At 46.6% G+C, this 25,573-nt stretch overlaps 1 protein-coding gene across 1 annotated transcript in view; it reads right to left on the reverse strand.

Moving 5' to 3' along the window:
- Window positions 1-25,573, reverse strand: part of gpr158a (G protein-coupled receptor 158a) — a 74,658-nt gene that overhangs the window by 28,528 nt on the left and 20,557 nt on the right. The window contains exons 3-5 of the mRNA XM_056299738.1: window positions 13,160-13,262; window positions 9,726-9,952; window positions 6,764-6,832 (exon numbers count right to left, since the gene is read on the reverse strand). Of these exons, the coding sequence (XP_056155713.1) occupies window positions 6,764-6,832; window positions 9,726-9,952; window positions 13,160-13,262 (399 nt within the window). The remainder of the gene's footprint in view (window positions 1-6,763; window positions 6,833-9,725; window positions 9,953-13,159; window positions 13,263-25,573) is intronic.

The following is a 25,573-nucleotide window of genomic DNA, read 5'->3' on the forward strand; positions in this document are numbered from 1 at the left end:
GAATTACTATTGCTCTGTGAAATCTTAGCTGGACCGCCAAGAACAGAGCAGGACGCAATTTCCTCCCAGCGACTACAGAGGGAAGCAAAACTCTGATAGGGTGACAAAGGGGCGTCTTTCATTTAACCCTTCACATACCAGCTGAAATTGAATAGGCAGGTTTGAAGGGTTTTATTTCCTCCGAAACATTTTGTTTGTATGTCGATTGTCAAATTGTGAATTTCTAAAATATAATTAGAACTGATGACTTTTTAAATATTACTTTCTAGAATTTCTAAAATCTAAATATCTTTGATCGGAGCAAGACAAACAACTAGTGGGCCATTTGTAATTGACTTGTAATGTCTGAGTAATAAACATGTAAATATTCGAGCGTGTGTGTGTGTGTGTGTGTCAATATAAAAGGTGAATGCCTGAGGGATTGATCCTCTGGCCAGACCCCATCCTGTCAAGGTCAGAGTCCCACAGGATATTGATCAGATATGTCCCTCAGAGTTACAGCATGAAATTAGTTTACCACACCAAGTACAAAGTGAAAAACGCTCAACTGAACTGTGCTCTTGTTTCCCAAATTCTGTTACCCTATGCCTTTCATCAGTTCATTGAGGTGCAGCGACCTATAAAAGTCTTTCTTCAGAAATGAACCGCTAACCCAGGTAGCAGTATAGACAGAACGGTAGTATCACGGCACATAAACAGTATACTCATGGAGAAGATGCTTTTATCCAAAACGACTTTCAAGAGAGTCAGCAATTAGCAGATAAATTTAAGCGTTACCAGTTGGCATCATAGAGTAACCTTACAGTAATCACATCATGACCGGGAGTGCATGTCAACTAAAGCCCATCTAGTTAGAGCACCAAGAGGTGGGGAATAGGAGAATCACAGTACAAAGATTTACCTCGCTACAAGTCAAAAGAAAGACAAATTAAGCTGTCAAGTGAAAGCAGAAAAGGGCTCAATGGTAATGTTTAAGTGAGTTCGGGCCCAATTGTAACAGTCATCCTGCAAAATGTGAAATACAATATACTTCTGGAGACTCATCATAGAGCACAGATGGGATTTTTTACAGTTTTGTGGGCCTTCAAAATCTAGTGCGCATGACTTCTGCAAAATGCATTTGTCTGACGTATTGTGTAGGTTTACTAGGTCATTGCAATAGGTTGCATTTACACTGACTAATAGCAAAAGGCTAACTTACCTTCTTCACATCTCGTGGGGGCTCAGTAGTCTGTATAATTAATCGGCTGAGCTTTTAAGGACCTGCCAAGACTCTTTGAGTTATGGTGTGAACAAGTGTCGTTGGGGTTGGCAACTATCGACAGTCTCAAATTAAATGTGCACTTGTTGAGATGAAAAACAAAAAATATATTTTGTCACCTGATTTAATGTATAATCTTTTCTAATACGGTTCATACACTTTTGTAGAGTAAAGCATGAACAAAAAGGGATCCTGAGACAATTAGCCAATGAATTAGCCAAAAAGAACAGAGTTAAATTTCATCCTTTTCACATCAGTGTCCTTCGCCACCACAGAAAGCTCGAGTTAAAAATGACTTTCAGCCGTTCAAGTGTTCGTCTCCTGTCTGAGAGGAGAATGGGATGGTTCAGCCTCGGGAATCATGCTGTCACAACAAAGCTCTCTCGCCACTTTTAATGTTTTGACATAAAATAGTGACAGCCATTCGGCATCGTCCCTTCCCATACTTCCTCTAGTCATCATTTCCTGCTCCTTCCTGGGTTATTCTTTTGTAATCTATGAAACACCTCAGTCTGAGGGAGGCAGCAAACGGTGGGAGGCTGGAGCCAAGGAGGTGTGTGTGTGTGTGTGGGGGGGAGGGGGGGTTGTAATAGCCACGAATCCATTTTTATATGAAAGCTGAGACTCTCAGCCTCATGGGAAGGGAAGCTTGCTAGAGGGAGGTAATGGCTACTCCTCCTTCCTCCGCTCCCCGAGGTGGGCATAGTGTAAATTGCATCCAGGCCAGCCTCTGTGTAGTCGGAACAAAAGATGGCTCATCCTCGCCTCCCACAATTCCCCATTTTTCCTCATCTCCAGTTATATCCTGACAGATTCCCACAGTGCCTGGGCTTGGAGAGGGGAACAGTCTGTGTGCATGTTGGCTGTGTGTGTGTGGGGGGGTAATCTCTCTCTCTCGCTCTCGCGCTCCCTCTTTCTGTCTCACTCACTCTCTGTCCTCTTCAGCAGACATGAGGAAAAAACTCTCACTGCACTGGTGCATGTCCTAAACTCAACTCGGAGTGAAATGGAGGGCATCTGTGCCTTCGGAAAAGCAGCACTATTTGAGAGGCAGGGAAAAATGACTGGTGTGGAGGGCTGCAGAGAAACACACAGCACCCACCAGATCCATTTAGGTCTGATTCAAAGTGTTAAGACTAGCTTGGATAGAATGGCAGGCAGATTGGAGCAGAGAGAGAGAGAGAGAGAGAGCGCGAGAGAGAGAGAGTGGGCAGGCCGTGCTTCATGGCCTGTCAGGTCAGGACACATTTTCCCCTGGCCATACTGTTTCTCATTAGCCCCCTGATGTGCTGTGATGCCCTGCTTTCCATACCCTGCAAATGCCAGGGTCTGAGGTCTGAGGTGGCAGCTTCGCCCAGCGTGCCGCCCAAAGTGGAGGAGAAGTGAAGATTGGACAGGTGGCCGAAAGTGGCGTCAGGCATGAAATAGCACTTAGAGAACCCATCGTGTAAACAGATGAATGCAGGTTTTATTCCTCACACTGAGCCGAGTAGTGTCCTCAAAATGTATAGTTTCTTTGGATAAGAGCATTAAATAAATGATCACCATTAACATCAGCAGGTGTGGAAGGGAGGACAGAGATGGATGTAAATGTATCTGTGTGTGTGTGTGTGTGTGTGTGTGTGTGTGTGTGTGTGTGTGTGTGTGTGTGTGTGTGTGTGTGTGTGTGTGTGTGTGTGTGTGTGTTCTTGTGCTTCTATCTTTTTGTGGACCAATTTGAGTTTTCCAACCCTTAGAATGGGGACATTTTGACTGGTCCTCACTTCTTTAAGGGTCTATTTTAGGGTTGGGACTTGGGTTTAGGGTTAGGATTAGGTTGAGGTTAGGGTAAGGGTTGAGGTTAGGCATGTAGTCCTAATGGTTAAGGTTAGGGTTCAAGACTAGGGAATGAATGTTGTCAGTGAAGGGTCCTCACAAATATTGAAGGAGAAGAATGTGTGTGTGTGTGTGTGTGTGTGTGTGTGTGTGTGTGAAGGTGGCAGTGCAGTGTCCCTGGGGCAGTCTGTACCGACACACCCTCAAGTGGGATGGATGGGGGGGACGGGGGGGGGGTGAGGGATGACACCACATGCCTTGTTGCCGAGCAATACAGGAAGGGAGAGAACAGAAAAGGGGATGCTGAGAATCAGGCATAGGGCAAAGTGACAAGGACAGGTAGGAGGTACTATCAGGTCAGAGAGTATAGGAATATTTGAGAGGCAGGGCGAACCAAGACGGTGAAAAGATCCTTTCTCTGCCATGCACACTTCCCCACAAAGTCACAGAACCGTCGTACGAGCTGAAATCAGTGGAGCGCAAGTTTGGCGGACAGAGAGCTAAAAATATCCTGAACGTCGTAATGCTAACGTAACATTTCATTCAATTGTGTGTGTGTATGTGTGTGTGTGTGTGTGTGTGTGTGTGTGTGTGTGTGTGTGTGTTTTTCCTCTCTCTCGTTTTCTCATTATCGCGACACATCTATCAGAGTTTATTTTGACACACGTGTCCCTGGTGGGGCCACGATGCAGCGCCCCTGATTCATTATTCTGTCCCAGTGTTTCCCCAGCTTGATTGGGAAAGCTGGTGGCGTCTGGAAAACAAGCCGCAACAGCAATCCAAACTGTCACTTTATTCCGGCCTAAACCTCGCCACCGCAGTGCTTCTAGCAAGCCGCGGAAAAGAGACAAAGACAGGTGCTGGCAACCTAAGCCAGGCTCGCGTCGGGAACCACAAATGTTTGTCCGCTCTCTCATCTCTCGTTGCCGCAGCTGGATGGAAATAGCCGGCTTTGGCACTGCCGTAATACGGTCTCCCTCCTTTTGCACCACTTCCCTGCCACACCCCTGCACCCCCCCCCCCACCTAACCCCTACTCCCCCCTGCCATCCTTTCCTTTCTTTCCCCTTCCACCCCTCTCTTCTGCTCTCTTCCCTTCGCCCCTTTCATTTCAGGCTGGGACTGAAGTTTATTGCATGTGACACACTCAGGAGGAGGGGGGGGGGGCAGGGGCGGGCAAGCAAGAGGGGAGGGCGAGAGAGAGAGTGCGTGTGTGTGTAGAGAGAGAGAGAGACAGACAGAGAGAGAGTGTGTGTGTGTGTGTGTGTGTGTATATAGAGAGAGAGAGTGTGTGTGTGTGTGTGTGTGTGTGTGTGTGTTGAGGGGGCGCTTATTGCTCCACAAAGCCGAATGCCAGGGGAGCGGGATGAGATGTATTTCCGGCCCCTTAATAACACTGGAATTATTTAAAATAGAAGCAGTATCGGCGGCGGCGGCGGCGGCAGAGGAATTTTACTGAATCTATATTTAGATGGGGAGTGATGCGTCTCACCCCGGCAGCTGTGGCTCATACTGGATTCGCAGGGGAGACATGCAAATGCATCAGGGGGGGAGATCAATCTAGCGTGACGCATGGATCCACGCGGAAAGCCCCTCTTTTCACATGACGGCACTGGGCAATGGCTTATCAAAACGGCGGGGCCCTGTCACTCGGCGAAACCTCCGCTTACAGTAAAATATGTCAGCGCACAAAAACATCCGCAGAGATTTATTCTAAGTAATTATCCGTTCGTTCAGCAGGGGTAGTCCAGATTCAGCCAATGAGACCGCTAACCCCCCCCCCCAACCCACAACACCATGTATGATCAGGATCTGTAGATACGGGGAGCGGACTGACAAATGTACAGCGAATCAGCACCGTGCGCATGCTAGAATATAATCCTCCGCTGAACCAGGAAGCAAAATAACCTGCACGGATTATCCATTACTTTCCAATCGTATTGATTAGCCAGCTCTGAATCGGTTCACTTAGATTACATCCACTGCGTTGCAAGGCCTCCACGTGATCGTCTGCACATTGCGTCTACTCAGAGGTCCAAGCACCCAAGAGGACGAGGTGGCGGTCCGATCTCATGCACCTCAGCGCTGCATGCGTGTGTCGTCTGTAAACGTAAGGCGCTACACAAACTTTGCTGTTCGCGAGCGAGTTCATCATTCTCCATCTGCTTCGAAATCGTATTTCCCATCATGCACTTGCGCCATAAACGTTATTTCCCATCCTGGCCAGCATGAAGATTAATTTTCCCCATCATACGCGGACGTGCAGATCAGTTCTCACTGATGCTGGCTGCGTGAGAGGAGCCTGGTAAACACAACTGAGCACCATCTGTCAGGCGGTCAGCGTCGCTGTCCGAGCGCCCTTTACATATCCTTACAGTTCTCTAGCGTTAACTGTGGAGGCTGGTATCGTGGTTTCAGCTATGATTAATAGCTGTTAGGGCGTCCGGGTGGCGGAGCGGTCTATTCCGTTGCCTACCAACACGGGGATCGCCAGTTCGAATCCCCGTGTTACCTCCGGATTGGTCAGGCATCCCTACAGTCACAATTGGCCGTGTCTGCAGGTGGGAAGCTGGATATGGGTATGAGTCCTGGATGCTGCACTAGCGCCTCCTCTGGTCGGTCGGGGTGCCTGTTCGGGGGGGGGGGAACTGGGGGGAATAGCATGATCCTCCCACGCGCTACGTCCCCTTGGTGAAACTCCTCACTGTCAGGTGAAAAGAAGCGGCTGGCGACTCCACATGTATCGGAGGAGGTATGTGGTAGTCTGCAGCCCACCCCGGATCAGCAGAGGGGGGGTGGAGCAGTGACCGGGACGGCTTAGAAGAGCGGAGTAATTGGTCGGGTACAATTGGGGAGAAAAGGGGGGGAAATAAAAAAACACTACGGAGGCCAGTATCAGGGTTTGTGCTACGATTAATAGCTGTTCAGGGGAACAGGTTCAAAAAAGGTAATGGGGTTTGTCTCTGTGAAGGTCTGGACGAGTGCCGTCGGCAGGAGGCAAGAGCGAGAGGCTGGTCAACAGATGGTGGTGTTGGTAGGCTGTGGGGTTCAGCGGCCAGCCTGGTGTACAGTCGGTGGGAGGTTACCAACAGGCCCGGGGATGTTTGTCTCTGCCAGCGCTGTCTTATCACACGCACACCTTGGCTGTAAAAACCCTGCTTATCGCCACGCCGTGCCGCTGTCACAAAATAAAAAAACCCCACCGAACCACATGATTTACGGACGGGGGGGTTTGTGCTATCTGACAAGGCAAACAATTCCATCCCTGTCAAGGAAAGCAGACATAAAACTTTATTTAGAGCTGAGCTGATGATGCGGTGTTTGATGAGCGGCCGGCGGCGTTGGCTGTGAACTGAAGGTCAGGCTGAATGTCATCCTTCAGTCAGAGAGAGGGCTGCTGTAGAGGGATGCGTATCAGCCGGGAGTTTTAAAACACAAAAGAATGTGGACGTATGTGCACACATTTGCACACAAAAGTGTTCGGGGTAACACACACGCACACAAATGTCAATATTAGGATGCAAGCATGTGCAAATACACGCAAGGATTTGTGTGCTAACACACACACACACACACACACATACAAATGTCAATATTAGGATGCAGACGTACAAATACATGCAAGGATTTGTGTGCTAACACACACACACACACACACACACACACACACTGAGGAGCTTGGCCTTACCGGAAAGTACAGGAGCAGGGCTCCACACAGGATGGCTTCCAGCAGGACCAGACCCGAGGCTCTGATACTCTGTCCAAAAACAAATGATTCCTCTTAGTTTGTTTCCTTATTTCTCAGGATGCACATTCATCAGTTACGATACACACAGTTCAGTACTGACAAGTCCATTCTTAAATACCTTGACTCACCTTGTGGGAAAAGAGGTGGGACAGAGCGACTTACAGCGAACAGTTATGCAAATTACACTACCCGGGTTTCAAAGACGGCAGCACATCGAAGCCCCCCTTACTTCTAGAAAGCGAGGATACTTTTCAAAGATCCTCTAATATTGCAGAATGATGACTTTGATTTTTGACCAATACGGAGCGTAGTGCTTCAGATACTACTACTGTAATAGGGACGGATATTATAATGTGAAAATAAAAAAAACGCATCTTTATTTATATTCCGAGATGGAGGGTGAATTAAAGTGAAAGCAAAATGCCTCAAGGACCTTTTTTATGGTAGTCTTCGCCCTTTCAGACTATTTCTATGCACCTCTTCTATAATATATATATAACAGCATATCTTCCTCTAATTGACAGGATGCTCGAGGGGGCTTTCAAGGAGAGAGAGAGAGAGACAGCTGTGCCATCCATTCAAAAATACATCCAAGGGGATACACAAAATACCAATTCTGGATCCCTACAGTAAATAACCGATGTTATTTATAGACGCAGCATACATGTGTTCATACATACATACATGCACATGTGTTCTGCTGTTGCATTTAACCAGTTTTGAATTATTAGCGATCAGAGAGACTAGCGCTTTTGAAGCTGAACCCTTACATTTAGTTTGATCAGATTAATGGGGATTACATAAGGGTGTTGTACACGATGACAAAGCCTCGGAGTAACGTAAAAAACATTCATCAGATTCATGAGGGGAAGGGGCGTCCTGGTAGCATAGCGGTCTATTCCATTGCCTACCAACACAGGGATCGCCGGTTCGAATCCTCGTGTTGCCTCCGGCTTGGTCGGGTGTGTCTGTGGGTGGGAAGCCGAATGTGGTTATGTGTCCTGGTCGCTGCACTAGCGCTTCCTCTGGTCGGTCGGGGCGCCTGTTCGGGGGGACTGGGGGGAATAGCATGATCCTCCCACGCCCCCCTGGTGAAACTCCTCACTGTCAGGTGAAAAGAAGCGGCTGGCGACTCCACATGGATCTGAGGAGACGTGTGGTAGTCTGCAGCCCTCCCCGGCTCGGCAGAGTGGGTGGAGCAGAGATCGGGACGGCTCGGAAGAGTGGGGTAATTGGCCAGATACAGCTGGGGGGGGGGGGGGAGTGGCCCTGTGATGGACTGGCAGCCCTTTCCAGGGTGTCTCCCCGCCTGCCGCCCAATGACTGCTGGGATAGGCTCCAGCATCCCTGCGACCCTCGATTGGGATAAGCAGCTTGGATAATGGATGGATGGATCGGGGAGAAAAGGGGGAAGAAAAAAAAGCTTCACGAGTGGAAAATATCCGTTGTTCAACTTCAGCTGGTACAGTGGCGGTCCTCATCAGGTGTGTGGCGGGTAGAGGAGCTAGATTTTCCCCTGTCAGGAATGTGGTGAATCTTTAAGTTAATCCTCAGATTTCTCATGCTCAAGACAAAGCTTTTAATTAAGACAATTAATTGGTGGGACAGACTAGAGGCTTAAAGGATTTCACAAGTACTGTCAAAAGTTTACTAGGGTGTGGAAAGTGAACTTAATAAGTAAATCGGTGCCATAGCTAATCCTTGCAGTTGCAGATTCATTTGGCAATGCCGTAATCTCGTGCCATTTAGTACAGGCTTTTTATTCAAAAGCACCTCGCAGTATCACGAGTGCTTTAAATGTATTTCCTTTTCAGTGTCGCTGGTCGTAACGGGGGATCGAGACACTACCCCAAGAAAGTGTTTGGGCCACGCTCTGCTGTTAAAACTGCCGAAGGCTGCCGGCTGCAGTAGTGTCCAAGCTGTCCGACACCTGTGAAGCGGGGCGTATCTCAGAGCTGCGTAGCCAGAAACGGGTGTCGAAACAGGCCTGTTCCCAGATGTGCAAGTACGAGTTCTCGAACTTCGGGCATTACATGATCCACTGCTCTCGGTTTGCAGCTGCTGGTGGCGGTCCAAGGTGCTGATGTCCGGTCCAGCCCTGTTTGAGCTCTTTGAGATCAGTCCAAAGCTTTATTCTGTCCATCCATGTGGGGTCACTCGGGGGGGTTTTTTTTGGTTTTTTTTTTTTTATTATTCAAAGAGCTTTGATGACCATATGGCCCAGAAACAAAGTATCACACATTTAGGCCAGATGAATATGTCATATTATGAACCGAGTCTTTTATTAATGAAATCCCCCCCCTCCCCTCTTTTATTTCCTGTTGTGTTTTGCCAACTTTCACTTTCAAAAGAATTGAAAATCACGGATCAAATGGTTTATCAGTGTGGAAATATTTATGTGGTAGCATGTTTGAAACAATGACAGTATAAGCATCGATGTATTTAAAGTACAAACATTATTGATATATACTTTCATATCAATGTGTGTGTGTGTGGGGGGGGGGGCAGTTTGTTACTGAAGGCCCTGACTGAAACCCCATGATACGGTACTGGTAGTAACACATTAGTCACTTCAGAGTCGATCCAGATACTTATTAAAGCAACAAGTAGTGATACAAGTTCGATACTATGTTGCAGTTCCCAACAGCATTACGTTATTACGAGCCTATCTACAGCAAAACTATAGCTCCGTTAGAAAAACTATATGCCAACGCTACACGCTAATCCACTGTCTGACTAAAAATGTGAAAGCCCCAATTATTTGTGTAACCCAACAAAGTGTACTTCAAGTTAAACAATGTGAAGAATACCCACATTTATCTAGGTTAAAAGAATAATAACCTCACTCTTGAAATGGCTGATACTGTTTTTAGTGTCTACTTCAGTGCCGCGTGCCATGTACCTTATTCCTGCGGAAATGGTAGATGAGCACCATGCTAATGAAGAGTGTCAGCATACACAGGCACTGGAAAGCCAGCACGGCCATGCGTAGGGCGCTGTCCTCCAGGGCCACGCAAGGGGTGTCGTCCTTACAGTAGGCGCAGCCGTCCTGGCAGGGTAGGCAGTCGCTGGAGGACCCCTCGTCTGCGTTGGGACCGCTGTCTGTGACTTTACCCTTTTGCCCCGTCCCTGTTGAAGACACGTATGAGTGACTGAGATTTTGTTCTGTGGCTTTACGATATAGGACAAGACACAGTTGGAGATACACATTTACAATATGACTTTGGTTATGAGGAGAGTGTTAATTAACTCTTTAAAGTATGGACTGATTATTGTAGCAAAGGTTCTCTAAGATTGATAGCACATTGGACTGCAAGATTTCAAATATCGGGGCGTCCGGGTAGCGTAGTGATCTATTCTGTTGCCTACCAACAAGGGGATCGCCAGTTCGAATCCCCATGTTACCTCCGGCTTGGTCAGGTGTCCCTACAGACACAACTGGCCATGTCTGCGGGTGGGAAGGCAGATGTGGGTATGTGTCCTGGTCGCTGCACTAGCGCCTCCTCTGGTTGGTCGGGGGCGCCTGTTCGAGGGGGGAGGGGGAACTGGAGGGAATAGCATGATCCTCCCACATGCTACGTCCCCCTGGTGAAACTCCTCACTGTCAGGTGAAAAGAAGTGGCTGGCGACTCCACATGTATCAGAGGGGGCATGTGGTAGTCTGCAGCCCTCCCCGGATCAGCAGAGGGGGTGGAGCAGCGACCGGGGCGGCTCAGAAGAGTGGGGTAATTGGATGGGTACAGTGGGGAGAAAAAGGGGAACTTTTTTTTTTTTTTCAAATATCATTTACTATTTTGGACATAATCTTTCAATATATTTTTTCTTTTTTTAGTTTTTTTGAACAGAGAGCAGAGAGAAAAGAAATTGCACGAAAATTACGTTAACAGAGTCCATGATATTGAATTTTGGGGATAAGCACTTTTACAGCAACAATAAAACGAGCAAGTTTTATTGCTATCTGTGAAACACTGAGCCTACGGATCATATACTGCAGGCTAATCTCCTCCCGACTTCATGCAGTCGTCAACTCCATAACAACACATAAGAGATTGATCTGTATGTGTGGACACGAAGGGTCAACATTGTTCCACCTTGTTCATTCACCGGCATATCATACAAGGCTGATGGCCGTGGCTTCCACAGCACGACGTATGTTTGAGACATGCAGATACACACAAGCACTGTATTCTCCTTCCTCGACAAAGACAAGATCACAACAATCTTAACAGGCTTGTAACCGGGGAGTCGCTGGTTTTGAATCCTCTGAATGACCCAAATGTATAGCGGTGACATTGAATGCATAACAGCCATTTGAGGATTACCACTGACGTGCCCACAAACCAGGTACTTAACTATCAGCTCCAGTGGAGCTGTGCAGGTGGGCATATAAGTACTGTAGAGGATTTTGGGAGCAGCGTTAGGCTCTCAGGTGTGAGCGTGTGGAGCTGTATTGTCAGGATAGGTGCTGGAAAACTGTGTAGGTGCTCAGCAAACCCTTCGCTGAATAAATATGTCTTTTTTTTTAAAGGGGGCAAACTCTGGGGACGAAATGAGACTTCCAACTGGTTTAGAAGGAGGCCAGAGGGAGGATGGCAATCCTATAAGAGATGCCCATGTGGTTGGGTTGATAAAGAATGGTGGTCTTATATGGAGCTTCTATAGAAGCTTTATTGGAAACACCCATTGTCTCAGAGATTTGCAGGGATTTTGACTTTAAAAAGAAACTGGCCTATTTTTCAAAGTTATGACTCTGCACATCATTGATCCCCAGAAAATGGCTACTTATCTCCATGGCTATGACTCATATCCTCCAGCTCATTCTCAATGGTTTGTTGCTACCCCGCCACTTGACTGACAGACAAAGCTTAACCAACTTCTCCCACATATTTATATGCAGGATCTACTGTGAAAGATAGTTGGGAAACAAAGGGAAAAGAGTTGCACTGGCTTCTTCTGCAAAGGAGTGTCAAGGATGTCCCCTTGTGGATTAAAGGGGCTTGTTATTGGCCCAGCGGCAGGCCAGGCTGCAGCACTACGCCTCAGTAACAGGCTTTTCTCTCCTCCCTATTATTGTATTCTCCGAAACACACTAAAACACACAAAAAAACCACACACACACACACATAAAACACAAGTACGTGTGCACGCAGCGCAGCACACGGAGCGAGCGGGCAGAAACACAAACACACAGGCATCCTGCGATCTGCCAGGGACATTTTTTTGAGCCTTTTCCCTCTCTTGTTATTTGCATGAAGGAACACATTTTGCGAAAGAATGGGTGGAAAAGTCAACGCAAAAGGGGAAGAAGGCCAGGACAGAGCGAGGGAAAATGAGGGGAAAGGATAAAGACTAAGACAGACACAGTGTTGACAGACATACGAGGTTCAGGACAGACGTGTCAAGATAAAGAGGTACAGCAAAAGAAGATATGCCGAAAGGGAAACTGAAACGTGTGTGTTTTTGTGAGTGTGTGTGTGTGTGTGTGTGTGTGTTGGGTGAGCGTGGCATGAAGCGAGTGGTAAATTGGGCTTTGAATTGGCATAAGTTACTTGGATCAGAGAGAATAAATGATAAATCAGACAGAATCAGAATAAATGGGACCTACAAACCAAAAAGTAACTCCCAATTCAGTCCCAAACATGCCTGTTAACCTCAGGTAGCCAATTCTTGTATTTTGATGTACAAGCTGTAGCAACAAATTTCCTCAAGTAGGATAGTAAAGGATCTCTCCATCGGACATTGATACTCCAGGGTAAGGCCAGTTTGAGTGAAACCAATGCCTTAGATTTCATGGAGAAATAACTGACTGTACTGTGGAGACAAAGCAAGAGAGGCGAGATTGAGATGGCTTGGACATGTGTGGAGGAGAGATGCTGGGTATATCGGGAGAAGGATGCTGAAGATGGAGTTGCCAGGCAAGAGGAAAAGAGGAAGGCCAAAGAGGAGGTTTATGGATGTGGTGAGGGAGGACATGCAGCTGGCTGGTGTGACAGAGGAAGATGCAGAGGACAGGAAGAGATGGAAACGGATGAGCCCCTGTGGCGACGCCTAACGGGAGCAGCCGAAAGTAGTAGTAGTAGTAGTAGTAATAGTAGTAGTAGTAGTAGTAGTAGTAGTAGACTGTCATTTAACTTTCATCCAGGATAAACAGTTGGTACCATAGTATACCGAAGAGTGTGAAGAATGTATATCTGTTAATAATGTCTTTTTTCCCCCTACTTTTTAAATGTACCTTACTGAGAAAACCGTATTTAGGAATATCAAACAAAGGTAAACAAATCAAATTTCATGAGAGGCAACAGGTGTGACTTGGATAATAACTTGCTGGTGACTTACTTTTGAAGCCGTTGACAGCTAATCTGTTGGGGTGGTAGAACCCTTTCTTGCAGTGGCACTTGTATTTGTCTAGCACAAACCCATGGCCATGGATTGGTAAACACTGTGAAAGAAAGAATAAAATAGATGTCATAAACAGAGGACAGTGTATGCCATTAGATTTGGCACTTGTTACTTCCAGGGCTTAATTATGCATCTGTCTTTTCAATTCCTTAATTCCACATTATCGTTAAAATGAAAATTTGGGCAAAAGTATGTGATCCATTGTAATTCAGCTTGATAGCACATCAAAACAAAACCAGAGTGCAAGTAATTTAAATGTAAACTTAGAATTAATTACAAAAAGTAAGACTCATCAACCCCCAAACCTTAAACCCTGTCTATAAATCAGGGGGCCAAATTTGGGATTAAATGTCTTAAGGGAGGGAGAGGGGGCTAATTATTTAAGTTGGGAGTTTTTTTCTCTCTCTGTCTAAGTGTACTTTCTTTATGCTCAATATTAGATTACAAAGCCACTTTCATTTGATTTAAAGTCTGATAGAAAACAGACCGAGGACTGCTCAGAAAAATACAAGGGGTGTCAGGGGGCATCCTTGGCAGACTTTGCCCACCATTTGCTAAATTACAAGATGTAATTAATATCTAAATTAAGAACAGGCTTATTTCCATGATTAAAAGAGAGCCATTAATTCTATTTCTGCTGGGAATGAGAGTCCAACTTATTTTCTGCACTAAAACAGAACTATTTTCTCCCTGTCTGTCTGTCTGTCTGTCTGTCTGTCTGTCTGTCTGTCCCTCTCTATCTGTCTTTCTCTAAAGAAAATAACAAAAATCCAAAAAGCTTAGGTTTTTTTTTTCTCCATCTAAACGGCTTCTGAGTCCCAAGACCAAAACAAGGACCCGGAATAGCAGAGGCACTCTGGCCAACACGCGACACGCGAGTGTTTGTGGCCTGTGAGAACAAGAGGCAAGGCCAGCGGCGACGTCTAAATGAAGCACCAGTCAACGTGATGCTCCTCACAGCAGCCTGGACCCTGCATGTCTTAAGAGGTGGCTATTTTTGGCTATCTTTCAAGGTGCTCAGTGAGCTCTGCATGCATTTACAAGTCTGAGAGCAGGCCCTCAGACAAGGCTTTGGAGTAGCCTCACGAGCACAGTGTAATTACCAGGTTACTATTCACCGAACCCATTCCTCAGACAAACTGCTTTGAAGACACAAAAGCATCGACAGCGGCACTCCACAGATGTGTGTTTAAGGCGGCTCACCGTTTTGGTCGTGATAGCCCTCTGAAGGGGCAGATTTTTTACAGAGGACTGCTTGATCTGGAAAATGTTTACAACACATATTTAGACTATTTAGTCAACACCACGGGCAAACGATAGGGTCGTTAATGTACCTCAGTCAAAACGTATCCAGTATTACTACACTTCTCCCTTACTGGCCTCCGTAGAGAGTTATAGTGTGAGTAAAGTACAGAAATGCTCCCTCCGACCGGAGGAGGCACTAGTACAGCGACCAGGACACATACCCACATCCGGCTTCCCACCCGCAAACACGGCCATTTGTGTCTGTAGGGACGCCTGACCAAGCCGGAGGTAACACGAGGATTCGAACCGGCGATCCCTGTGTTGGTAGGCAATGGAATAGACAGCCACGTCACCCGGACACCCCTTACTGAGTTCTTAAAATGAACTATTCATTAATAGCTATTCTTAATTGATTATTCTTAATATCATCTACTCATCCATTTCATATCTATATCCACTTAATCCAATTCAGGGTTGCAGGGAGCCGGAGTCTATCCCAGCAGATATGGAGCGGAAGGCAGGGAGACACCCTGGACAAAATCTTGTTGGTGAGGTTCGGGCGGGCAGTCGGCATGTCAGGTTTATGCAGCAAATATATACTTTTAGCTAACCGAGCTGTTTTTGTTCGGATACCTTTTCCATTCTTTCGGCTGTCTCTACGACACAATAAGTCACAGTTCCACAATACGTTCAGGACTTCAGCAAAACTTTGCAATCAACAAAAAGAATCTGCAGTCAGCTTGCTTCAGAATTGATCAGACATGTTGATTTATTTCAATTCCATTACATGCACAGCGCGCGGAGCACACACCGCACTGCAGTTTAGAGCAACAGACAACAATAAGCAATTTCCATAAACATTTCTCCAATCTTAGCCTTGATTTCATTGGAGAGTTGGTCTCTTTATAGCTTATCAAAGCATATGTGATCTCACAGGCACAATAAGCAACAGTAGTTATTCTGTGGTTCAACAATATGCCTATAATACTAGGCAACGATTCAATCTCTTAGCCTAGGCCTATGGTAGAGTGTACACTTTACGTTAGCATACAAAACAGGCTACATTTATGAGCAGGGGGAAAAAAGAGCTTTTTTTTTAAACAAGCAGATTTGACAGCAGATCCACTGGCATCCGTTTGCCAACTGCTGGTTGGGTTCTGGATGGGTCCATTAAAGCTGCAGGTGGGTTCAGTTGGCTGACCCATGCATCGCTATTGGACACGTAGCTGCATCTTACCTCTAGAGTTAGGGTTAGACAATGACTTCTCGTGAATTTGAGTGGGCATTTTAAAAACGGTTTTTACTTTTTTGTATTGTTTTTGTACTTTTATCACGTTTGCTTTGCTGTGCCATGGAAGAGTGACTCCTGCTGGTAATCGCATGTAGGCTTTATTGCAGGGAGTAGCACAGTAGGAAATTAATGTATCTGACTATAAAAAAACTTAAAATTCTTCAAACAGCCACTCAGATTCACCATAATAGACTGCTGTTAGCATCATGTTAGCTTTGGCTGAACTGTGGAGTGTTTTTTTTCTTTCTTTTTGCACTGATGGGGATTGTGGATTTGTCACCCATTAATTGCACTGAACTCTAAATGGGAAGATGGAGCTGTGTGTCCCGTATAAAAAAGCATGTACGACCAAGAAAAAGAAAGTCACCTACATGCTACATGAGCAGAAAGTATAAAATAGAGATAGACTTCTAAAGTTCTAGATAATTCATTGAAGTCACCATTATATCAAAATATCAACATATTTCAATATAATTCTATTTAATACATCAAAGTTACATGTTTGGGCATCCGGGTAGCGTGGCGGTCTATTCCGTTGCCCACCAACACAGGGATCGCCAGATCGAATTCCTGTGTTACCTGCGGCTTGGTCAGGTGTCCCTACAGACACAATTGACTATGTCTGTGGGTGGGGAGCTGGATGTGGGTATGTGTCCTGGTCGCTGCACTAGCGCCTCCTCTGGTCGGTCAGGGCGCCTGTTCGGGGGGGGGGGACTGGGGGGAATAGCGTGATCCTCCCATGCGCTACGTCCCCCTGGCGAAACTCCTCACTGTCAGGTGAAAAGAAGCGGCTGGCGACTCCACATATATCGGAGGAGGCATGTGGTAGTCTGCAGCCCTCCTCGGATCGGCAGAGGGGGCTGAGCAGCGACCGGCGATGGCTCGGAAGAGTGGGGTAATTGGCCGGACATAGCTGGGGAGGGGAAAAAAGGGGGGGGCGCTACATGTTTTATTCTGCAGTCCTGAGGGTCTGGTTTTAACTGCTGCCATGTATCTCAGCCCTCCATCGGGGATGTTGTTTGGGACGGAGAATGTCCCAGACCCCATGAATCATTGACAAGGACCATTGGCCTGCTGAACTCCCCTCGCCCCGGATCACTCAAGTACATACTAACAGATCACCGCCTTGCTAGCCCACGCTGATGAATCATAAACTCATAGGCCGTACATTATTCCCTTCTCAACGGAGAAGCGTTGCCACATATCACCGTGTCACAGAGAAAAAAAGGTGTCAGGAAGAGACGCACCATAGGATGCAAAAGAGAGTGAGAGAACAAAGACAGGCTGAAGACAAGACAAAAGAGAGGACGTAACAGAAAAACATATTAGATCTTTATAATAAGAAAAATAAAGATTGCCCTACTTCATTTTTACATTTAAAGGTACCATGAATTGAAATATGTATTTTCATTCTCAGTACCCCCTTTTATCTGCGCTTGATTTATACCTTGAAGACTTTATTCTGGAACTTCACAAAAAAATGTTTTGTTTTTGTGTTTATGTGAATTACGTTTCCCCATCTTGAAAAATACCATAATTTTTAGCAACATCACCCTACACTTATAGTAGCATCCCTGAATGGAGAGCGAGCTTGAGGAAAAACGAGTGGTCCTCTCAACACCAAAACTGAAACCAGCCAATAGCATATCGATGTCCGTACTCGTCTGAAAATGATTGGGCATTATTGGCCATCAGTCAAATCAAACTCCCGCCCACAAAATCCCACCTGACCGGTCTGTTGTATTCAGCTATATGTCAAGTTGTGGAGGTTTGCAGTGCTCTATGTGAAATTTCATGGGACCTTTAAGGTTAAGGAGTGAACGCATTTACTCTTGAGCAGAACAGAACATGAATAATAATAATAATAATAATAATGGGTAATGGCTAAGCAGGAGTTTGATGTGAGATGGAACCAAATCTGAAGGCGTCTATTAGCATTATGCTACCTCACCACCTGTCATGGATGACAATGCAGTACTTTTGTTTTTTGGGTGTTTTTTTCTTCCTTTTTCTCTCTAATTGTATCCGGCCAATTACCCCACTCTTCTGAGCCGTCCTGGTCACTGCTCCACTCCCTCTGCCAATCCGGGGAGGACCGCAGACTACCACATGCCTCCTCCGATACATGTGGACTCCCCAGCTGCTCCTTTTCACCTGACAGTGAAGAGTTTCGCCAGGGGGACGTAGCGCGTGGGAGGATCACGCTATCCCCCCCAGTTCCCCCTGCCCCTGAAGAGGTGCCACGATTGACCAGAAGAGGCGCTAGTGCAGCAACCAGGACACATCCGTATCCATATCCAGCTTCCCACCTGCAGACACAGCCAATTGTCTCTGTAGGGACTCCCGACCAAGCCAGATGTAACACGGGGATTCGAGCCGGCAATCCCCTCGTGTTGGTAGGCAACGGAATAGACCGCTACGCAACCCGGATGTCTAACTCAGTACTCTTGTTGTCTCTTCAACGGGATCTTAACACAGGGTCAGCCACAAATCGACGTCCATGAAGATGAGTTGGGTGGATTCGGTGTCTTGCTGTGAGGAACTTCAATATGGTGGATGGTTGCCAGTTTGAAGCAGAGATTTCTGTCTAAAAAGGCCGTTTACTCACTAATCCCAGTCTGCTGCCATCCTTTTCCGTACCAAACTTTTCCTCATGGGGGACCTAAAAAAAAAGTCAAAACGAGTCTGCTATCTGTCTTCGTCAAAACCATTGCTGAAATCCCCTTTGACTGCTGACAGGTAGCAGGTAGCTGGGAGGCAGGCCACAAAGCCCCAGGCAGCCTCCACATTCAGTGCTCAGGTCCCGACAAGTGAGAGGGTTATTTCTGGGCTAGGGGATACTCTTAGGACTAGGCTTACAATTGGGGTTATGGTTAGGCTTATCTCTAGTAGTAAAGTTGGGTATTAGAATTAGGCTCAGGGTTAAGGTTAGGCCAAAATTTGTGGTGTTTTTGAGTCATTTTAGGGTAAAGGTTAGGGTTGGGGCAAACCATTGGGTTTGTGGTTAAGAGAATAGGATTTTGAAAATTCTTGACCCCACAAGGGAAAATATATATATATATATATATATATATATATATATATATATATATATATATATATATATATATATATATATATATATATATAAGCTGATATGGTCGCCTCATAGCAAGAAGGTTCTGGGTTCAAGCCCCGGGGTAGCCCAACCTTGGGGGTTGTCCCAGGTGGTCCTCTGTGTGGAGTGTGCATATTCTCCCCGTGTCTGCTTGGGTTTCCTCTAGTCCAGCGGCGGCTAACCATGTGCTGTGGAGAGCCATGTGTATGCAGGTTTTCATTCCAACCCAACTTCACACCAGGTGATTTCACCAATACATTCTTTGTCTTTGGTTGAAGGGTTGCTAATCAGCGAAATCACCTGGTGTGGAGTCCGGCTGGAATGAAAACCTGCATACGCATGGCTCTCCATGGCACATGGTTAGCCACCCCTGCTCTAGGTGCTCCGGTTTCCTCCCACGGTCCAAAGACATGTAGGTAAGGTGAATCGGCCATACTAAATTGTCCCTAAGTGTGTTTGTGTGTGTGTGTGTTTCTGTTGGCCCTGTGATGGACTGGCGGCCGCCTGCTGTCCAATGACTGCTGGGATAGGCTCCAGCATCCCCGCGACCCTGAGCAGGACAAGCTGTTTGGATAGTGGATGTGTGTATATATATACACACACACACACACACACACACACACACACACATATATATATATATATACACTCACTGGCCACTTTATTAGGTACACCTTGCTAGTACCGGGTTGGACCCCCCTTTGCCTTCAGAATTGCCTTAATCCTTCGTGGCATAGATTCAACAAGGTACTGGAAACATTCCTCAGAGAGTTTGGTCCATATTGCCATGATAGCATCACGCAGTTGCTGCAGATTTGTCGGCTGCACATCCATGATGCGAATCTCCCGGTCCACTACATCCCAAAGGTGCTCTATTGGATTGAGATCTGGTGACTGTGGAGGCCATTTGAGTACAGTGAACTCATTGTCATGTTCAAGAAACCAGTCTGAGATGATTCGAGCTTTATGACATGGCGCGTTATCCTGCTGGAAGTAGCCATCAGAAGATGGGAACACTGTGGTCATAAAGGGATGGACATGGTCAGCAACAATACTCAGGTAGGCTGTGGCGTTGACACGATGCTCAATTGGTACTAAGGGGCCCAAAGTGTGCCAAGAAAATATCCCCCACACCATTACACCACCACCAGCAGCCTGAACCGTTGATACAAGGCAGGATGGATCCATGCTTTCATGTTGTTGACGCCAAATTCTGACCCTACCATCCGAATGTCGCAGCAGAAATCGAGACTCATCGGACCAGGCAAAGTTTTTCCAATCTTCTATTGTCCAATTTTGGTGAGCCTGTGCGAATTGTAGCCTCAGTTTCCTGTTCTTAGCTGACAGGAGTGGCACCCGGTGTGGTCTTCTGCTGCTGTAGCCCATCTGCCTCAAGGTTCGACGTGTTGTGCGTTCAGAGATGCTCTTCTGCATACCTCGGTTGTAATGAGTGATATTTGAGTTACTGTTGCCTTTCTGTCAGCTCGAACCAGTCTGGCCATTCTCCTCTGGCATCAACAAGGCATTTTCACCCACAGAACTGCCGCTCACTGGATATTTTCTCTTTTTCGGACCATTCTCTGTAAACCCTAGAGATGGTTGTGCGTGAAAATCCCAGTAGATCAGCAGTTTCTGAAATACTCAGACCAGCCCGTCTGGCACCAACAACCATGCCACGTTCAAAGTCACTTAAATCACCTTTCTCCCCCATTCTGATGCTCGGTTTGAACTGCAGCAGATCGTCTTGACCATGTCTACATGCCTAAACGCATTGAGTTGCTGCCATGTGATTGACTGATTAGAAATTTGCGTTAACGAGCAGTTGGACAGATGTGCCTAATAAAGTGGCCGGTGAGTGTATGTATGTATATATATATATATATATATATATATACACTACCGTTCAAAAGTTTGGGATCACCCAAACAATTTCGTGTTTTCCATGAAAAGTCACACTTATTCACCACCATATGTTGTGAAATGAATAGAAAATAGAGTCAAGACATTGACAAGGTTAGAAATAATGATTTGTATTTGAAATAAGATTTTTTTACATCAAACTTTGCTTTCGTCAAAGAATCCTCCATTTGCAGCAATTACAGCATTGCAGATCTTTGGCATTCTAGCTGTTAATTTGTTGAGGTAATCTGGAGAAATTGCACCCCACGCTTCCAGAAGCAGCTCCCACAAGTTGGATTGGTTGGATGGGCACTTCTTTGAGCAGATTGAGTTTCTGGAGCATCACATTTGTGGGGTCAATTAAACGCTCAAAATGGCCAGAAAAAGAGAACTTTCATCTGAAACTCGACAGTCTATTCTTGTTCTTAGAAATGAAGGCTATTCCATGCGAGAAATTGCTACGAAATTGAAGATTTCCTACCTCGGTGTGTACTACTCCCTTCAGAGGACAGCACAAACAGGCTCTAACCAGAGTAGAAAAAGAAGTGGGAGGCCGCGTTGCACAACTGAGCAAGAAGATAAGTACATTAGAGTCTCTAGTTTGAGAAACAGACGCCTCACAGGTCCCCAACTGGCATCTTCATTAAATAGTACCTGTTAGAGCCTGTTTGTGCTGTCCTCTGAAGGGAGTAGTACACACCGGTGTAGGAAATCTTCAATTTCTTAGCAATTTCTCGCATGGAATAGACTTCATTTCTAAGAACAAGAATAGACTGTCGAGTTTCAGATGAAAGTTCTCTTTTTCTGGCCATTTTGAGCGTTTAATTGACCCCACAAATGTGATGCTCCAGAAACTCAATCTGCTCAAAGAAGTGCCCATCCAACCAATCCAACTTGTGGGAGCTGCTTCTGGAAGCGTGGGGTGCAATTTCTCCAGATTACCTCAACAAATTAACAGCTAGAATGCCAAAGATCTGCAATGCTGTAATTGCTGCAAATGGAGGATTCTTTGACGAAAGCAAAGTTTGATGTAAAAAAATCTTATTTCAAATACAAATCATTATTTCTAACCTTGTCAATGTCTTGACTCTATTTTCTATTCATTTCACAACATATGGTGGTGAATAAGTGTGACTTTTCATGGAAAACACGAAATTGTTTGGGTGATCCCAAACTTTTGAACGGTAGTGTATATATATATATATATATATATATATACACATACACACAAACTTGTGCGTGCACAGATATGTGCATTTGAGTGTATGCAAATTATTGTCTGTCAGTTTTTGAGTTTGTTGGGTTATTTTTTATCTTGAATCAAGTTCACATCACTTCTGATGCTGCATGCATCGAGCTGCGCTCACAGTTGGTTGTCTTCTCCTAAGCAGGACAGGTGGCGTACACAGCACCTACCGTCTGCCACTTCTAATACCCCCTCCCCCCTCATTTTAGCCTTGGAGACTTGGAGAAACAGACAGAGACTTTTTTTGTGTGTGTGTGTGGCCAACGTGTGCCCATCTGTGTTTGTGTGTGTACACCCAGGCAAGAGTGCATATGAAATGAACACACACTAGAAACTCTGCTCGTGTTGCGCTATATGCACCAGTTTATTTCCATGTGTGCAAGCGTGCTAGTCCAAATATCTGTGTGTGTGTGTGTGTGTGTCTGTGTGTCTGTTATGTCTTTGTGCATGAGTGCGCACACTTTTGCCTGTGCCCTGTTGCAGTGTGCAGGGTCACAAGTTAGGCGTGCATGACAGCTGGAGCCAGGAATAGCTCTGGCAGTGCTTTCCACTCCTGGCTGATGCGGTGATTGATGTGGGGGCCGGCCCGGGAGTGTGTCGAACGTGGAGGCAGCCGGGCTGCGTGGCCTGTCTCCCAGCTACCCGCCATCAGTCAAAGGCGATTCCGGCAACGGCAGTGACATAGCCAGATGGCCAACTCATTTCAATGAGCCATAAAATGGTTCCTTTTAGAGATCTGTGAACCCTTACCACATAGGGGTGCAGGGCTGAGAAGCGTCCGAGACACGGCGGGGTGGTGGCAAACGCTAGTCCTATGGGACGGTTATATGATGTCTTTTTAAGTGATCCAAAATAAAGTACCCAAAAATGTGACACCGGCTCTCAAAAAAATCACTGATAACACATCATCGAAAACAAATGAGAGCAAATTATGAAACGGATATCGTCGAAGGATGATACGGTCGTCCATCAAACAAAGGGTACATTTTTTCTGAATAAATCCTCCATATTTTCAAAATATTGAATGATAAACCAATTTGTTTTCCAAAACTCCATTTAAATCTGTACTTTTTTTTTGGACCCCCCCCCTTTTTTTCTCCCCAGTTGCATCCGGCCAATTACCCCACTTTTCCAAGCTACCCGGTCGCTGCTCCACCCCCTCTGCTGATCCCGGGAGGGCTGCAGACTACCGCACGCCTCCTCCGATACATGTGGAGTCGCCAGCCGCTTCTTTTCACCTGACAGTGAGGCGTTTCGCCAGGGGGACATTGTGCGTGGGAGGATCACACTATTGCCCTCGGTTCCCCCTCCCGAACAGATGCCCCGACCGACCAGAGGAGGCGCTAGTGTAGCGACCAGGACACATACCCACATCCGGCTTCACAACCACAGCCAATTGTGTATGTAAGGATGCCTGACCAAGCTGCAGGTGACACAGGGATTAGATCCAGCGATCCCCATGTTGGTAGGCAACGGAATAGACCACCACGCTACCCGGACGCCCCCAGTTACATGCATTCTATATGACAGGCACACATGAGTGACAGACAGAGAGAGAGAGGGAGAGCTTACATTACTATTGCCCCTGGACTACTCACCATAGGCATTGTTTACATCCCGGTTGTGGTGGCTGTCAATCTCCCGCTCTCTGACATGCTAATTGCCATGGTGACATGTGTGCAACCGGGGGCTAGGACCTTTTTTATCGGAGTGCGTCATGCTGTCAGGCTAGCAGGGTCTGCTTGTGACAGGGCACTTATGACAGGATGCAGGACTCAGAAATAGACACAGCTCTCCCTGTCTCTTGCCAGTCTCTCTCTCCCTGGTTTGGATGCAAAGAGTGTCATTAGTGTTTCCTGCAGCTACACATAAGCATATGATAGTAAAAGATACCTATGCAGGCAATTCTGCAATGGCACAAATAGCCTTACAATAGAAGGGGAATGCGGGGCATCTGAGTGGTGTGGTGGTCTATTCCGTTGCCTACCAACACGGGGATCGCCAGTTCGATTCCCCATGTTACCTCCAGCTTGGTCCGGTGTCCTTACAGACACAATTGACCGTGTCTGTGGGTGGGAAGCCGGACGTGGGTATGTGTCCTGGTTGCTGCACCTCTGGTCAGTCAGGGCACCTGTTCGGGGGGGGGGGGGGGGCTCTGGGGAATAGCGTGATCCTCCCACGCGCTACGTCCCCCTGGTGAAACTCCTCACTGTCAGGTGAAAAGAAGTGGCTGGCGACTCCACATGTATCGGAGGAGGCATGTGGTAGTCTGCAGCCCTCCCCGGATCAGCAGAGGCAGTGGAGCAGCAACCGGGACGGCTCAGAAGAGTGGGGTAATTGGCCAAGTACAACTGGGGGGGAAAAAGTGGGGGGAAATCCCCCAAAAAAGACAGAAGTGGAATCTTTTTCTTTTTAAAAAAAATATATATAAGTCAGTATGGCAACTCCAAGGTCAGTCTAAATGCAGATGCAGATCTACCATAGCTATTATTAAGTCTAACTTAAATTGATGCACAAGCATATGGGCACACACACACACATATTCAAAAAAACACGTGGCATCCTTTTCCCTCACCTTTTTGTGACATAGGCAGTGGGGGGGGGGGGTAAAAAAAAGAGCAGCACTCACTGATACAGGGGCAAGCCATCTGCCACCTGCCCAGGAGACCAGGACCAAGCTGCTGTGGGTACCGCTGGCTGATAAGGTATCGCTGATGACACCGCCTCCTCTCTCTCTCTGAAATAAACCCCATGTTCATGTGGTCCAGCACCGCGCCTGATCAACATGCTAACAGGCCTCTGCAGATGTCTGTAGTGGATTCTGCAGCGTGGAAGATCGACCCCGAGGAAAGTTTATCGCTCAGTAATTACTCGCTGAACTATACAACGCACAGAATGGACGTTAGAGAGCAGAAACTGCGTTGGAGGCAATTTACATCACCGAGGATGTCTGCATATGTGTGAATGTGTGTATATGTGCATGTGTGCACTATACTGTAATTTGAAAGGTTGGGATCTGCACGAGGGCACTGGGGAAATAAGACGATAAGCCAGTGTTTGTTTTTTCAAGGAGGAGGGTGGGGGGGAAAAAACCAACAGGAAGCTGTGCATGCTCTGTTAAACATTTCCGTATCTCACGATTTTTCTCCCCACACTTATCATTCGATCAGATATGAGCACACACACACACACACACACACACGACCCACAGCCACAAGCAAGGCAAACACGCTCATACGAGTGCACGCACACGTAAAAAGTGCACATGCAGGCAGCTCAGGCTGCCGGACGGCGCTGGTCCGGTGCTCGGAGGGACAGCCGGCGAGGCCTGTGAATGAGGTCAACTAGCAGGAGTTAGCCGCAACATGGCCACTTGGACAACTGGGCCACGCTTTGATTGCTGTCCAAACACTAAAACCTAAACACCGGGGAGATAAACACTCTGGCCTAGGGGGGATCAAACACTGCCATCAGGCTTGGGCTAGTGTAGACGAGCGCACACGGCTCCTTAGCGTGCGCACAAGCGACACCGCTGGGATGTCGCTTTCACAAACACACTCGCCGCTTAAGCGA

The sequence above is a fragment of the Lampris incognitus genome, chromosome 19 (assembly GCF_029633865.1).
Source record: "Lampris incognitus isolate fLamInc1 chromosome 19, fLamInc1.hap2, whole genome shotgun sequence".
Lineage (NCBI taxonomy): Eukaryota > Metazoa > Chordata > Actinopteri > Lampriformes > Lampridae > Lampris > Lampris incognitus.